Source organism: Lepidochelys kempii, chromosome 3, assembly GCF_965140285.1.
Source record: "Lepidochelys kempii isolate rLepKem1 chromosome 3, rLepKem1.hap1, whole genome shotgun sequence".
In the NCBI taxonomy this organism is placed as follows: Eukaryota; Metazoa; Chordata; order Testudines; family Cheloniidae; genus Lepidochelys; species Lepidochelys kempii.
In genome coordinates this window covers 147,332,487-147,347,913 of record NC_136382.1, presented here as the reverse complement: position 1 = coordinate 147,347,913, position 15,427 = coordinate 147,332,487, and the positions used below count along the sequence as shown (strand labels likewise).

The 15,427-nt window shown below is 41.2% G+C and overlaps 1 protein-coding gene across 4 annotated transcripts in view; it reads right to left on the bottom strand.

Annotated features, from left to right (window-relative positions):
- Positions 1-10,577: 10,577 nt before the first annotated feature.
- The window catches only part of YIPF4 (Yip1 domain family member 4), a 59,128-nt gene continuing 54,278 nt past the window's right edge, over positions 10,578-15,427 (bottom strand). For 3 of the 4 annotated variants that reach the window (XM_073338413.2, XM_073338409.1, XM_073338411.1), the window contains 3 exons: positions 14,730-14,843; positions 11,358-11,612; positions 10,578-10,740 (listed from right to left, as the gene is read on the bottom strand). In XM_073338413.2, coding sequence (XP_073194514.2) covers positions 11,475-11,612; positions 14,730-14,843 — 252 coding nt within the window. In that variant the 3' untranslated portion in view covers positions 10,578-10,740; positions 11,358-11,474. The remainder of the gene's footprint in view (positions 10,741-11,357; positions 11,613-14,729; positions 14,844-15,427) is intronic. The other variant, XM_078852243.1, reaches the window with a different exon arrangement.

Sequence of the window (15,427 nt, the reverse complement as noted above, 5' to 3'; positions counted from 1 at the left end):
AAAACTGACTGTCCACCAGACTTGACTGTCCAGAGGACAAAGAAAGTCAGACTGTGAGATTGTGGACTACTTTTGGAAGACTCTGAAGAGCGTAAGTCCAGTAGTGCTGTGTCTACACTGCAAAGCACTAGGGCTTGAACCCTGGGTCCCGGCTTGACTCAGGGTGGGACCCTCCAACCCCATAGCGTCCTGGATCCAAGCCCTGGGTTAGCGAAATTTGTGTTTTGTTGGAGTGTCTTCAGCCTAAGTTCAAATGTTGGGCTTACATTGTAGTGTGGATATGCCCTCATACACATAATGTATATGCAATTTTATGCTTATTGTCAACATGCTATTTCTAGGATTTTGCATATAATGAGCAGTGAGAAGCAGAATTCCTATTGAGGTAAGCAATTACCCTATTTACATGCAGCTGTAGATACAAGAGTGACCAAATAGTAAATCCTAGAGGTCTATTGATCTAAATAATCAAAAGTGACTGCTAAACTTCTGTCATAACCATACAGCTAAGGGTAGCCGAAGAATTCCTCCTTACCTGTAAGGGGTGAAGAAGCTAAAATAACCTAGTTAACACCTGACCAAAAGGACCAATGGGGAAAGAAGATATTTTCAAATCGAGGGGGAGGCATTGTTTGTGCTCTTTGTTTTGTGTGTGTTCTCTTGGGAAGCAGCGAAGCACTATGTCAGAAAACTCCTCTTCCTATAAACCATCCTAAATTAAATCTCAATATTGCAGAAAGAGTAAGTAAATAAGGCAGGGCGGGTTAGATTACCTTTTGTTTTCCACTTGTGAATTTTCCCTCTGCTAAGAGGGAGGTTTATCCCTCTTTTTCATAACTTTAAAGTTTTGCCTAGAAGGGAATCCTCTGTGTTTTGAATCTGATTACCCTGTAAAGTTACCTTCCATCCTGCTTTTACAGAGGTGCTTCTTTTACTATTTTTTTCTTTATAATAAAGTTGTTTTTTAAGAATCTGGTTTACCTATTTGGTTGGTATATTATTCTCAAGCCTTCCCAGGAAGGGGGTATAGGGCTTGGGGGGATATTTTGGGGGAATAGGAATTCCAAATGGTCCTTTCCCTGATTCTTTGTCTAAATCACTTGGTGGTGGCAGCATGCCCTTCAAGGAGAAAGGATTTGTGCCTTGGGGAAAAAGTTTTAACCTAAGCTGGTAGAAATAAGCTTTGGGGGCTTTCATGGGGGTCCCCACATCTGTACCCTAGAGTTCAGAGTGGGGAGGGAACTCTGACAACTTTATTTTCCAAGAATATACTATTTTAAGAATGCCTTATTGATCTTTAAGGATGGTGTGAGGACAATGCTATTCATGAATCTACTGGGATGAAAGAAGACAGTCTCTACTCCAAAGTGTGAGGAAATGACAATTCAGCTGAGATGTTTAAAGAGCTCAGCTCCCATTTATGCACCTGAGGGAAGCAGCTAGATATGGAAAAATGCTCTGTGTGCAGCAGCAACCACTGAGAACAATGCTGATCTCTTCTGAAAATCTGTTTCTACCGGTACATCTACACAGGGATAGAAGACCTGCGGCATAGCCGTGACTGGCCTGAGTCAACTGAACGAAGCTCATGGAGCTAAGAGTGCGAGGCTAAAAGTTGCTGTGTAGATGTTTGGGCTCAGGCTGGAGCCTGAGCTCTGGGACCCTGCACCTATGCAGGGTCCAAGCTTGAATGCCTACAGAGCAATTTTTGGAACCCAGTGAGATGGAGTCAGCTGACCATGGCCAGCCACAGGTTTCTCTCTGTGTACACATACCCATAATCAAGTCCACCGTCTAAAGCCCATTGCAGTCATACTCTCACTCGCTTCAGGCAGCTTTGCGTAAGGCCCTAAAAGCTTCAAGACGAAGCTTGTCCAATGCTGAAGAAATAGCTGTGCTCTTCAAATTCTAATTACTCTACAACTCAAGTTGTTTTATAAATACTCCTTTTCAATATAAAAAAAATAGCTTACAATACTGAATTATTGAGATCTGATGGACTAAGCTTTGTAGTCAACTGTCTTCATAACAGGATCCTCCCTTACTTTTTCCAAACTCGAACAATTTCCAGCAGCAGGAGCTAGCAGTTTTAGCTTGCATAGATACACAATACAAACAAAAAGAAAAGGAGGACTTTGGCACCTTAGAGACTAACAAATTTATTTGAGCTTTTGTGAGCTGTAGCTCACAAAAGCTTATGCTCAAATAAATTTGTTAGTCTCTTAAGGTGCCACTAATCCTCCTTTTCTTTTTGCGGATACAGACTAACACGGCTGCTACTCCGAAACAATACAAACAGGCACTTTTGGATCATCTATAGTTGAAGATGGACATGCGACATTTAAAAATATACTTCAAGTTGCCCTAGTCTAGACACGATAAATCGATCCCTAAGCGCTCTCCCATCAACTCCTGTACTTCAGTGCCGCAAGAGGCAGAGGCAGAGTCGACGGGGGAGCAGCAGCGGTCGACTCACCGCGGTGGAGGCACCACAGTAAGTCGATCTAAGTACATAGACTTCAGCTATGTGAATAACGTAGTTGAAGTTGTGTAACTTAGATCAATCCCTCCCCAAGTGTACACCAGGGCTAGATGTAGTATGAAGACTGGATGTAGGACAGTGAAAAGAGAAGCCAGAAAAGTGTGCTTTAAGGGCCAACTGATAGTAACTTTTAGGCAACCTCTCATTATTTCAATGGAGTATGAAAAAATTCAGGTGTGTAATTTTCAAATAGAACTTAGAGAAAAGGTAGGAAAATACTTCTTTGTACATGCCTGTTCACTATGCACACAAGTTTTTCAGAACACAATTTTCACTGTGCACATGCAAGTCCCATACTGTTGCATCCATGCCTTTGGAAATAAGCTTAGCTGGAAAGTAGTTGCTTCAGCTTAGAAGTTGCACTAATGACAGGAAATCTGCATTACATTTTCAAGTATGAAACAGAAGTTTGTATACTTCATTATCCTAAAAAGTTTATTTACAATTTTAGAACATGGAACTGATTACATATATAGGAATGTGGATGTATGTGTTTTGATTCAGTGAAAATAAATAAGCTTTATACAGTCTCTAAACAAGTTTAATTCAAAATCTTTATAAAATACATCTTATGCTGTATTTACATACATACCTGGTCTAAAATATGAGTTAATGAGAAGTTATAAAAAACTATTGGAACCATTTGAGAACTGTTTAAGTATGTTTCTTTGAATAGCATATGCAAAACGTGAAACTAAATATATTGACTTTAAAGGTGCAATTCTGCAGTTGTCTATAAAAGACTTGCTATGTTATATGCATATATACACTGGATATTATACACACACACACCCCTAGTTTGAAGGGCACTGTTAAAACAGCAACTATAGTTTTAAGAGAATATTAGCACAAAAGAAACTAAGATTTTTAAAGAAATGTCATCATAGTCCCATATGAAAAGGAAGCTGGGTGTGTTGAAAGAGTGATTTTAAACTGTCTCAGAAAGTACCCAAGTTCATATGGTCATTGCAGATCCATGAACATGTTATGAAGTTGTCTACAATGCAACTTGGAAAGGGCAGACAAGAAATGGTAAAAACTCATTAAATACCTACCAACCTTTAAGTGTGTTAACCCCTAGTGTTTATGATGCAGTTAACTACATTCATTCACACTGACTTGGTTTCTTTAAAGTTTAAAATACTAATTGGATCTTCTCGTTAACCACTATAATATAGCCATAAAATGATAAAGATGGGAAGCACATTATTCTGACTTCCAGAATCACATCTGATAGAGCTTCACTGCTAATGCGTATACTATTTTAAAACAGTACAAATACTTTCAAAACATGCTGGGATATGAATTTCATTTACTATAGATTATTATGCAGCAAGGTACTGTAATTGGTAAAATACACTAATATAGGTTAAGGTTCTGTGATAAATATAAAGGGAAGGGTAAACCCCTTTAAAATCCCTCCTGGCCAGAGAAAAAGATCCTCTCACCTGTAAAGGGTTAAGAAGCTAAAGGTAACCTCACTGGCACCTGACCAAAATGACCAATGAGGAGACAAGATACTTTCAAAAGCTGGGAGGAGGGAGAGAAACAAAGGGTCTGCATGTCTGTCTATATTCTGTCTTTGCCGGGGATAGACCAGGAATGGAGTCTTAGAACTTTTAGTAAGTAATCTAGCTAGGTACGTGTTAGAGTATGATTTCTTTAAATGGCTGAGAAAAGAACTGTGCTGAATAGAATAACTATTTCTGTCTGTGTATCTTTTTTGTAACTTAAGGTTTTGCCTAGAGGGGTTCTCTATGTTTTGAATCTAATTACCTTGTAAGGTATCTACCATCCTGATTTTACAGGGGGGATTTCTTTATTTCTATTTACTTCTATTTTTATTAAAAGTCTTCTTGTAAGAAAACTGAATGCTTTTTCATTGTTCTCAGATCCAAGGGTTTGGGTCTGTGGTCACCTATACAAATTGGTAAGGCTTTTTATCCAACATTTCCCAGGAAAGGGGGGGTGCAAGTGTTGGGAGGATTGTTCATTGTTCTTAAGATCCAAGGGTCTGGGTCTGTAGTCACCTAGGCAAATTGGTGAGGCTTTTTACTAAACCTTGTCCAGGAAGTGGGGTGCAAGGTTTTGGGAAGTATTTTGGGGGGGAAAGACGTGTCCAAACAGCTCTTCCCCAGGAACCAGTATTAGTTTGGTGGTGGTAGTGGCCAATCCAAGGACAAAGGGTGGAATATTTTGTACCTTGGGGAAGTTTTGACCTAAGCTGGTAAAGATAAGCTTAGGAGGTTTTTCATGCAGGTCCCCACATCTGTACCCTAGAGTTCAGAGTGGGGGAGGAACCTTGACATGGTGGCAGAGTGGTGGGATTAACCTGAAATCATTTTGAGATCCAGTTGAGATTTTTTGAACTAGAAATACAGATTTTAAAAAGGAAATTTTTTTTTCCTTTGGAAAGGAAGTCCAGAAGCAGCTGAAACTGAAAGCAGCTTGTTTTCTCTCTGGTTTGGAGCCAGAGCTGAGACAAAAGGGGATTATCTTTGTGAATTGCAGGTTTTCTTTGCCTGGAGGCAGGGTACTTAGCCTCCTGCAGGGAAATTCACAGTCTTGGTAAACCAGAATTTTTTTTTTTTTCTAAAAGTAAACGGGGGGGGGGGGGTGTTCTACCCATTTGCCTGGAGACAAAAGTGGCAGGGTTTTTTTTTAGGATTTTGATTTTTTTGTTTTACAAGGAGCACAGGTTTGAAAAGGAATTTTTTTTTTCCTTTGGGCTGCTGGTAAGCAGGTTTCCAAGTAGTTGGAGGTTTTTTGCTTTGATTTGAGCCCAGGGCAGAGACAAGGGAATTGTCTTTTTCTGTAGGCTGACAATCACTATCAGAGAATAGGTATTCTATTCCAGCACAGCAAAATTTTACAGCCTAGTTTTGTTTGTTTATTTCTAAACCTTGGGTGTAAAGTTAGTTAAAAACAGGGTTAGAATGACAAAATCCACGGCTCGACAAAAGCTGGAATTAGGCAGATTTCAGGCTGCGGAAAAACAAAGGGAACATGAAAGACAGATAGAACTCATGCGGCTGAAAATGGAAGCAAGGGCCAAAGAACTGGAGGAGAAGGAAAAAGAGAGGAAGCATGTGGAGAAGATAAAGGCTCAGCGGAATATCCCAACAAACCCTAGCGATCCTTCTCCAAGTACCACTTCCCATCCCAGAAAGTTCCCCACCTACAAGGCAGGTGATGATACTGAGGCCTTCTTAGAAAACTTCGAAAGGGCCTGCCTTGGGTACAGCATCTCTACCAACCAATACACGGTAGAGCTGAGGCCACAGCTCAGTGGACCCTTAGCTGAGGTGGCAGCTGAAATGCCTAAAGAACACATGAACAAGTATGAACTGTTTAAATCCAAGGCGAGAGTCAGAATGGGGATAACACCCGAGCATTCTCGTCGGAGGTTTAGAGCCCTAAGGTGGAAACCAGACGTGTCATTTACCCGACATGCCTACCATGTTGTGAAACATTGGGATGCCTGGATATCAGGAGCAAGTGGTGAGTCTCCAGTAAATGTGCCCTTCCTAATGCAAATGGAACAATTCTTAGAGGGTGTTCCTGAGGAAATAGAAAGATACATCCTAGATGGGAAACCCAAAACTGTAATTGAGGCAGGAGAGATTGGAGCCAGATGGGTGGAGGTGGCAGAGAAGAAGAAAACTGGTCGCAGTTGGAGTGGAGACCAGAAGGGACAACCCCAGACTACACCCTATTACCGGGGGCTGCCCAAAGCCCCACCTACCTCCCAAAGAACCCTCCAGACCCCTTATCGTCCCACCACCCTGTTCTCCAGCAACCCACCTCGCCCCAGTGACCCGTCAGCTGGACGATGTTTTAAATGTAACGAGCTGGGGCATGTAAAGGCCAACTGCCCCAAGAACCCCAACAGATTACAGTTCATTGCACCAGAATCACACCAGAGGTCCACAGGCCCAGATACCTCCCAGATACCCTTGGAGCGGAGGGAAACTGTGAGAGTGGGCGGGAAGAAGGTCACCGCGTGGAGGGACACCGGAGCACAAGTGTCAGCTATCCATGTTTCCTTAGTGGACCCCAATTTAATCAACCCAGAGATCCAAGTGACGATTCAACCCTTCAAGTCCAACTCTTTCGATTTGCCTACAGCCAAGTTGCCTGTCCAGTATAAGGGCTGGTCAGGAACGTGGACTTTTGCAGTCTATGATGATTATCCCATCCCCATGCTGTTGGGGGAAGACTTGGCCAATCATGTGAAGCAGGCCAAGAGGGTGGGAACCGTCTCCCGCAACCAGGCTAAACAAGCAGTGAGGCCTAGCTCTGTTCTGGAAACTTCTATCAGGACCCGGTCAGAGGTGATGGACCCAGACCCCAGGCCAATGTCTGCAACAGCAGTAGTGGATCCGGTCCCAGAGACCCAGATGGAACCAGTCCCAGAACCGGAACCAGCGGAACAACCAGCACCAGACCATTTGCCAGCACTGAATCCAGTACTTGCAACCTCAACACCAGAGGGCCCCACCGAACCTGAACCAGCAGCAGCCGATAACCCTACACAAGAGGCTCAGCCAGAGCCTGAACCCCAACATAGTGTCCCAGCGGAGAGCGGTTCACAGTCAACGGAAACAGCCCCATCCCCTACATCGCTTCCAGAGGGACCAAGCATAGGTCCACAATCCAATGAGGAACTGATGTCTCCAGCATCAAGGGAACAGTTCCAGACCGAACAGGAAGCAGATGAAAGCCTCCAGAGAGCCTGGACGGCAGCACAGAGCAACCCACCGCCTCTCAGCTCTTCAAATCGATCCAGGTTTGTTGTAGAAAGAGGGCTTTTATACAAGGAAACTCTTTCTGGTGAACACCAGGAAGACTGGCATCCTCAGAGACAGTTGATAGTTCCAACTAAATACTGGGCCAAGCTCTTGAGCTTAGCCCGTGATCACCCTAGTGGCCATGCTGGGGTGAACAGGACCAAAGACCATTTGGGGGGGTCATTCCACTGGGAGGGAATGGGCAAGGATGTTTCTACCTATGTCCGGTGTTGTGAGGTGTGCCAAAGAGTGGGAAAACCCCAAGACTAGGTCAAAGCCCCTCTCCAGCCACTCCCCATCATTGAAGTTCCATTTCAGCGAGTAGCTGTGGATATTCTGGGTCCTTTTCCGAAAAAGACACCCAGAGGAAAGCAGTACATACTGACTTTCATGGATTTTGCCACCTGATGGCCGGAAGCAGTAGCTCTAAGCAACACCAGGGCTAAAAGTGTGTGCCAGGCACTAGCAGACATTTTTGCCAGGGTAGGTTGGCCCTCCGACATCCTCACAGATGCAGGGACTAATTTCCTGGCAGGAACTATGGAAAACCTTTGGGAAGCTCATGGGGTAAATCACTTGGTTGCCACTCCTTACCACCATCAAACAAATGGCATGGTGGAGAAGTTTAATGGAACTTTGGGGACCATGATACGTAAATTCGTAAATGAGCACTCCAATGATTGGGACCTAGTGTTGCAGCAGTTGCTCTTTGCCTACAGAGCTGTACCACATCCAGTTTAGGGTTTTCCCCATTTGAACTTGTATATGGCCGTGAGGTTAAGGGGCCATTGCAATTGATGAAGCAGCAATAGGAGGGATTTACACCTTCTCCAGGAACTAACATTCTGGACTTTGTAACCAACCTACAAAACACCCTCCGAACCTCTTTAGCCCTTGCTAAAGAAAACTTACAGGATGCTGAAAAAGAGCAAAAAGCCTGGTATGATAAACACGCCAGAGAGCGTTCCTTCAAAGTAGGGGACCAGGTCATGCTCTTAAAGGCGCTCCAGGCCCATAAAATGGAAGCATCTTGGGAAGGGCCATTCACGGTCCAGGAGCGCCTGGGAGCTGTTAATTATCTCATAGCATTCCCCACCTCCAACCGAAAGCCTAAGGTGTACCATATTAATTCTCTAAAGCCCTTTTATTCCAGAGAATTAAAGGTTTGTCAGTTTACAGCCCAGGGAGGAGACGACGCTGAGTGGCCCGAAGGTGTCTACTACGAAGGGAAAAGTGCTGGTGGTGCGGAAGAGGTGAACCTCTCCATGACCCTTGGGCGTATGCAGCGATAGCAGATCAAGGAGCTGTGCACTAGCTACGCGCCAACATTCTCAGCCATCCCAGGACTGACTGAACGGGCATACCACTCCATTGACACAGGTAATGCTCACCCAATTAGGGTCCAACCTTACCGGGTGTCTCCTGAAGCTAAAACTGCTATAGAACGGGAGATCCAGGATATGTTACAGATGGGGGTAATCCGCCCCTCTGGCAGTGCATGGGCATCTCCAGTGGTTCTAGTTCCCAAACCAGATGGGGAAATACGTTTTTGCGTAGACTACCATAAGCTAAATGCTGTAACTCGCCCAGACAACTATCCAATGCCACGCACAGATGAACTATTAGAGAAACTGGGACGGGCCCAGTTCATCTCTACCTTGGACTTAACCAAGGGGTACTGGCAGGTACCACTAGATGAATCTGCCAAGGAAAGGTCAGCCTTCCCCATACATCTCGGGCTGTATTACTTTAATGTACTCCCTTCCGGGCTGCGAAATGCACCCGCCACCTTCCAAAGACTTGTAGATGGTCTCCTAGCGGGATTAGGAGAATATGCAGTCACCTACCTTGACGATGTGGCCATATTCTCGGATTCCTGGGCAGACCACCTGGAACATCTACAAAAAGTCCTTGAGCGCATAAGGGAGACAGGACTAACTGTTAAGGCTAAGAAGTGTCAAATAGGCCTAAACAGAGTGACTTACCTTGGACACCAGGTGGGTCAAGGAACTATCAGCCCCCTACAGGCCAAAGTGGATGCTATCCAAAAGTGGCCTGTCCCAAAGTCAAAGAAACAGGTTCAATCCTTCTTAGGCTTGGCCGGTTATTACAGACTATTTGTACTGCAATACAGCCAAATCGCCGCCCCACTGACAGACCTAACCAAAAAGAAACAGCCAAATGCTGTTCAGTGGACCGAAAAGTGTCAGAAGGCCTTTAACAAGCTTAAAGCGACACTCATGTCTGACCCTGTACTAACAAACAAACCGTTCCTTCCCTTTATATTTATGACAGGTTCACTAAGCTGTAGATATGTAATCTATTTTTAGAAACCATACTACTTGTTTAGAACAACATCTTGCAGTTCTTATTCAACCAAAACTTCCGCTGATTAGTTTAAAAGTTGATGATACCAAAGTTATTTTTATGTTTACAGTACTGTGAGACTTAGCATAGCTGGGATTTGCTATCACAACATTTGTCCAGCATCAACTTTAAGTAGTTTAATTTAAAACTACCAGGTACCCATGTAGTGAAGCAATTTATAGAAACTAAAGTTTCTTTTGGAGGCTGAGAATTTAACTTTAAATTTTAATTAATAATTATTATTATAAATTACATACAATTAATCATTAAAGTTTCAAGTTATATGGATAGTTTTATTACAAATATTGTAGAATTGAAGCTAAAATCACAGTAGTTTGACTACTACAGAGCACAGGCAGCTCCTCATATCACCTTGTAATGGCTGATAGATTTTTTATTTGCAGTAAGGATCTCTGGTTGTACTATTATTTTTAAGAGACAAAAGTTTGCAAAAGAAATTTTTGGCAAGTCAGTCAAAACCTATTTCCAAATGTTACCTACTAAAGATCGCAAACAACTTTACTTCAATAAAGTAAATATCATGCTAAGTTACCTTCAATACATTTTTTTCTTTCCATAATTTCCATCATCATCATCAACATGGACCATTACATAAACAATGTATATAGTATACCCAGGAAGTATTTAATATGTTATCACAATATTACCTAATTTGATAGTCAAAATTAGTGTGAAAATTTGTTGCTAAATTCCTAATTCTGCCTTCCTTACTCAATGGAGGCAGAATAAGGCTTTTAAGAATTTTAATACTTCATTTTGCAAAAGATGAACAGTATATTAGAAAAAAACTCCTGACTCGTTAAATTACATACCATTAAAAGCAATACAGAACAAGGTGTTACAAAACACATACAAGGTTAGAGAAGTAGTCTGTTTATTTTGTCATTTTAAAACATTGCTCAAGGTCACAAATTTGATATATTATCTTCGTTCTCCCAGACCTTATTCCAATGCTGCAGTTGAAAGTTGTTTTTGTGTGACTTCAAGTTCAGAACTTGTTAAATATAAAATAATTTGATTCTGCAAATAAACCATTTAATGAATTAATGTCTTGCTCCATTTGGCAGAGATATAAATGCAACTCTTAATTCAAATGCTTGGGTCTTCAAGTGTTGAAGACCCAATGTACATCCTTAAACAAGGAGTATATATGCTACACACAAGCAAGAGATACAAAATACACATGTACACTTTTCTTCCCAAAGTAAATTAGAATTTATAAAAATCTCAAAAGCCAAATAAAAGAAATCTGGGGCTCTAACATAAAACATACTAATATCGTCATGTCTCAATTATAGAGCCTATTCTGTGAGCCATCAGGACTGTTTCATAAATATATACAGAATTTGCTGTGCTAAAAAAGCCAGCTGTATTTAACAGAAAATAAAAATTGCACTTTGAGACCATTACCAATATTTTTTCATATTCCCATTCAATGTAATATAGTAATCTGGTCCTGGTGCTTATGGCACAGGTATCAAGCTGTATTTTGCTACACAATCTTATAAAACACAAAGTTCTTATATTTAGTTCATGAAAATCTAAAGAATCTTAAACCTAGAACTCTGATACAAATCCACATAGCTATAATTGCTTAATTAAATAATATACACAAATGTGTGTTTAAGTCTTAAAACCTTTCAACAACTGGATACAAAACAGTCACTCCTATTTTCTCCAGCCTCCTTAATCTTATGTTTTACCAGTCTGCATGTGAATAAAATATTGTTTCTGGCCACATCCAACACTTCAGGTCACACCCCAGTGTATAAGGACAAGAAGTAGATGTATAATAAAAAGATTGGATAAATCAGAAGGGGCTTCTTAGTCTTAAATTCTTCTCCAACGAGTAATGAAGCAGCACTGTATGCAGCCCAAAAGACTCCAAACAGCTTAAAAAGAAAAAAGGTATAATGTTAGCTGACAGTACAAGAAAATCTGTCCAAAGACCAATACAAAAAATCAGAACTTTTCTTGAACGTCACTAGGAAAGAAACCTTTCATTTTTTCCTGAGTGTTATATTGAGAACACATAGTATGGTGGGTTTTTTTTTTTTTTTTTTTTTTTGCGTTCAGAGAGATATGCACCATGTTGGTCTTGAAGTATTTTCATTCATGGATATCTGAGTGATTTTACCTACATGTATTCATACTAATAATCTACATACATATCCTATGTATTGGCTTTCCTCAACAAATCTCAAAGCACGTTACAATGAAGGTCATTATGTGGCGACAAGCATCTGCAAGTTCACTCCTTTGAATTTAAAAGTCTATAGTTACAATTCAGCAAACAGTAAGGGTACATATTCGGATAGCATAAACCTTTATTCCAGGGGAGCACTCTAACAACTCTTCATTCTGTTTTAGTCCTCTTCAACTTGAGCTTTTTTCATGATTATTACCTGTAATTCTGCTTCTCTGAATGTCATCTTGCAAGATTCTTACTCTTGGGTCTTGTACCTCCAAAGCAAATCATCGGAAAAACTAAAAAAATTTGGCCTCGTTAAGGACCTGTTGACTGGTGACTTTACTGAGCATTCTCCTACCTCAAGGACTCTGGAACACACTAACCAATTTTTTTCAACAACAGGAAGCAACAGCTTCCCTTAGCCATAGACATAAAAAGAATATTTAAAAAAAAATTCTGTAGATAACATCTCAGAGGTAACAGCAACATATACATGATTACCTACAGCAGAGGTGGGCAAACATTTTGGCCCGAGGGCCACATCTGGGAATAGAAATTGTATGGCAGGCCATGAATGCTCACAAAATTGGGGTTGGGGGTGCGGGAGGGGGTAAAGGCTCTTGTTGGGGGTGTGGGCTCTGGGGTGGGGGCAGAAGTGAGGAGTTCAGGGTGCGGGAGGGAGCTCTGGGCTGGGGCAGGGGAGTGGGGTGCGGGACGGGGTGCAGGCTGTGGCTGGGGGTGTGGGCTCTGGGATGGGGCTGGGGATGAGGAGTTTGGGGTATAGGAGGATGCTCTGGGCTGGGACCAAGGGGTTCAGAGAGTGGGAGGGGGATCAGGGCTGGGGCATGGGGAGAGGCTCAGGAGTGCAGGTTCCAGGCAGCGCTTACCTCAAGCAGCTCCCGGAAGCAGCAGCCATGTCCCCACTCCAGCTCCTACATGGAGCCGCAGCCAGGTGACTCTGCGCACTACCCCGTCTGCAGGCGCTGCCCCTGCAGCTCCCATTGGCTGCAGTTCGCGGCCAATGGGAGCTGCGGGGGCAGTGCTTGAGGCAGGGGCAGTGTGCAGAGCAGAGCCCCCTGACTGCCCCTCTGAATAGGGGCCAGAGCAACGCCATGTTGCTGCTTCGAGGAGCCACGTGGAGCGGCCTCTGACCCTGCTCCCTGGCTGGAACACCGGAGCAGGGCCGTGCTGCTGCTTCCGGGAGCCATGTGGAGTGGCCTGAGTCAACTGGCCTGGGTCAGCCACATATTTTTAATTGCAGGGTAGACATATCTTCAGGAAACTTTTGCCATACTAGTACAGTTCATTAAAGTTCTCTACTGCCACAGGCCTGGTAGGTAAAGCTGAGCAAATAAAAGATTTTCTTGGTTGACCGGCAATTCAAAAAAGAAGAATTGGTTTGGTGCGAACCAAAAAAAAAAAAAAAAAACCCTAAACTTTTTGGAACTGTTCAGCAAACTCAAAAGTTGAAAAAATGTTTTGTTTCAGTTTTGAGTGTTTACGTTTAAAAAAAGTAGTTTGAAAAGCCATTTTAAATTGAAAAATCAAAATGTTGTTTCATTTAGGGCTGTCAAATGATTTTTTAAAAATCGCAATTGATTGTGAGAAAAAAAAAGTCACGATTAATCACAGTTTTAATCACACTGTTAAACAATAATAGGATATCAATTTAAATTCACCAAGGAAGCATGTTCTCTGGAATGGTGGTCAAAGCACAAAGGGGCATACAATGTTTAGCGCATCTGGCACATAAATACTAAAACTGGCTACAACGGTGCCATGCAAACACCTGTTCTCACTTGCAGGTGACACTGTAAATAAGAAGCAGACAGCGCTATCTCCTGCAAATGTAAACAATGTTTATCTGAGCGATTGGCTGAACAAGGAGTAGGACTGACCGAATGAACTTGTGGGCTCTAAAATTTTACATTGTTTTGTTTTTGAGTGCAGTTATGTAAAAATAAAAATCTACATTTGTAAGTTGCACTTTCACAATAAAGAGATTGCAGCATGTATGAGGTGAATTGAAAAATACTATTTGTTTATCTTTTTTACAGTGCAAATATTTGTAACAAAAATAATAATAATATAAAGTGAGCACAGTACACTTTGTATTCTGTTGTAATTGAAATCAATATATTTGAAATGATAGAAAAACATCCAAAATATTTATAATACATTTCAAATTGGTATTCTATTATTGTTTTACAATGTGATAAAAACTGCGATTCATTGTACCTTTTTTTAACCTAGTTAATGTATTTTACGTTAACCGCTTGAATTAACAGTGATTGACAGCCCTAGTTTCATTTCAGAGGTGTCAAAATGAAACATTTCTACTTTTCCTGAAATTTTTTGGACACAAATTTGGCAAAACCAACACAAATTTGTGAAACATTTCAGTGTTACCAAATCTGCATTTTGTTGCTAAAAAAAGTTTTGTTTGAAAAATTTTGCCCAGCTCTACTGGCAGTTGACTTTGGGCTGGTCAGTTTTGGCACTCCGTCTCAGTTTTCCATCTGTTTAATGGCTAACAATACTTACCTTCTTTGTAGAAGTGTTTTGAGATTACTACTTCTACTACCAGGAGGTCTCTGAAATGACTGATGTTACTATTCACGTTCCAATAACTAAACATATCATATACTGAATTATGGGGAAGACAAAGTGACTTCCTGACCTCTGTTTCTGGACAAGAGGGTCACAAGAATTCAAGCAGTACTTTTAAAATTTTATCACAAGTTACTAAAATTATTACTTTGTTCAGGGCAACATAATATTTTGAAGCATAGTGACAAACAAACATTACTGAACTCACTTTTATTAGTGTAGATACAACTTCAAATGATCCAGCCACCAAGAGGATAGGTGCTATTACAATGAGTGGAAGTAGAGAATATCCTATCACACCAAGAACTTGCCCATATGCAACCTAAAAATTATAAATCAATCCGTAAAGAATAAAACAATTTCCTCCATCTAGCTTGTAAGTTTTGTCAACAGAGAAAACACTTATATTTTGTCATGATGGAATTAGTAGCTATTCTAGTAAGTGTAGTGCTGAGTACATGCATCTGTCTTGTGGCTCAGAATTAAAGTTATTAAAATGTGCAAAGTGAATTTTTAATATTACTGTCATTAAATGTAAATTCACAGGGTAATATATTTATGCAAATTATACAATTGGTTACTTCCAGTCTTTTTAATGCCAAGGCTCTTTACTGGTAATGACAGAGTAACGCATTTCAAATAAGTATTACATAATTACTGCAGCATTTAGAAATTAGCATGGTATGTATGAAATACACTATCAGATTTCAAATTAACAAATCAACTCGACAGTGGTCATTAAGTCAGAATATCTGCAATTAACTGCCACAAAAAAATAACTCTCCCACTGGGATGCCTAAATTAATGATAGAAGTTCATGTTAGCAGCGAAAATTGTAGTAAGCATGCTCTAGACGTCTAGTAGTATTTTTGATATATTTCTGGTTCTGGCCAAGTTGTAAGTAAA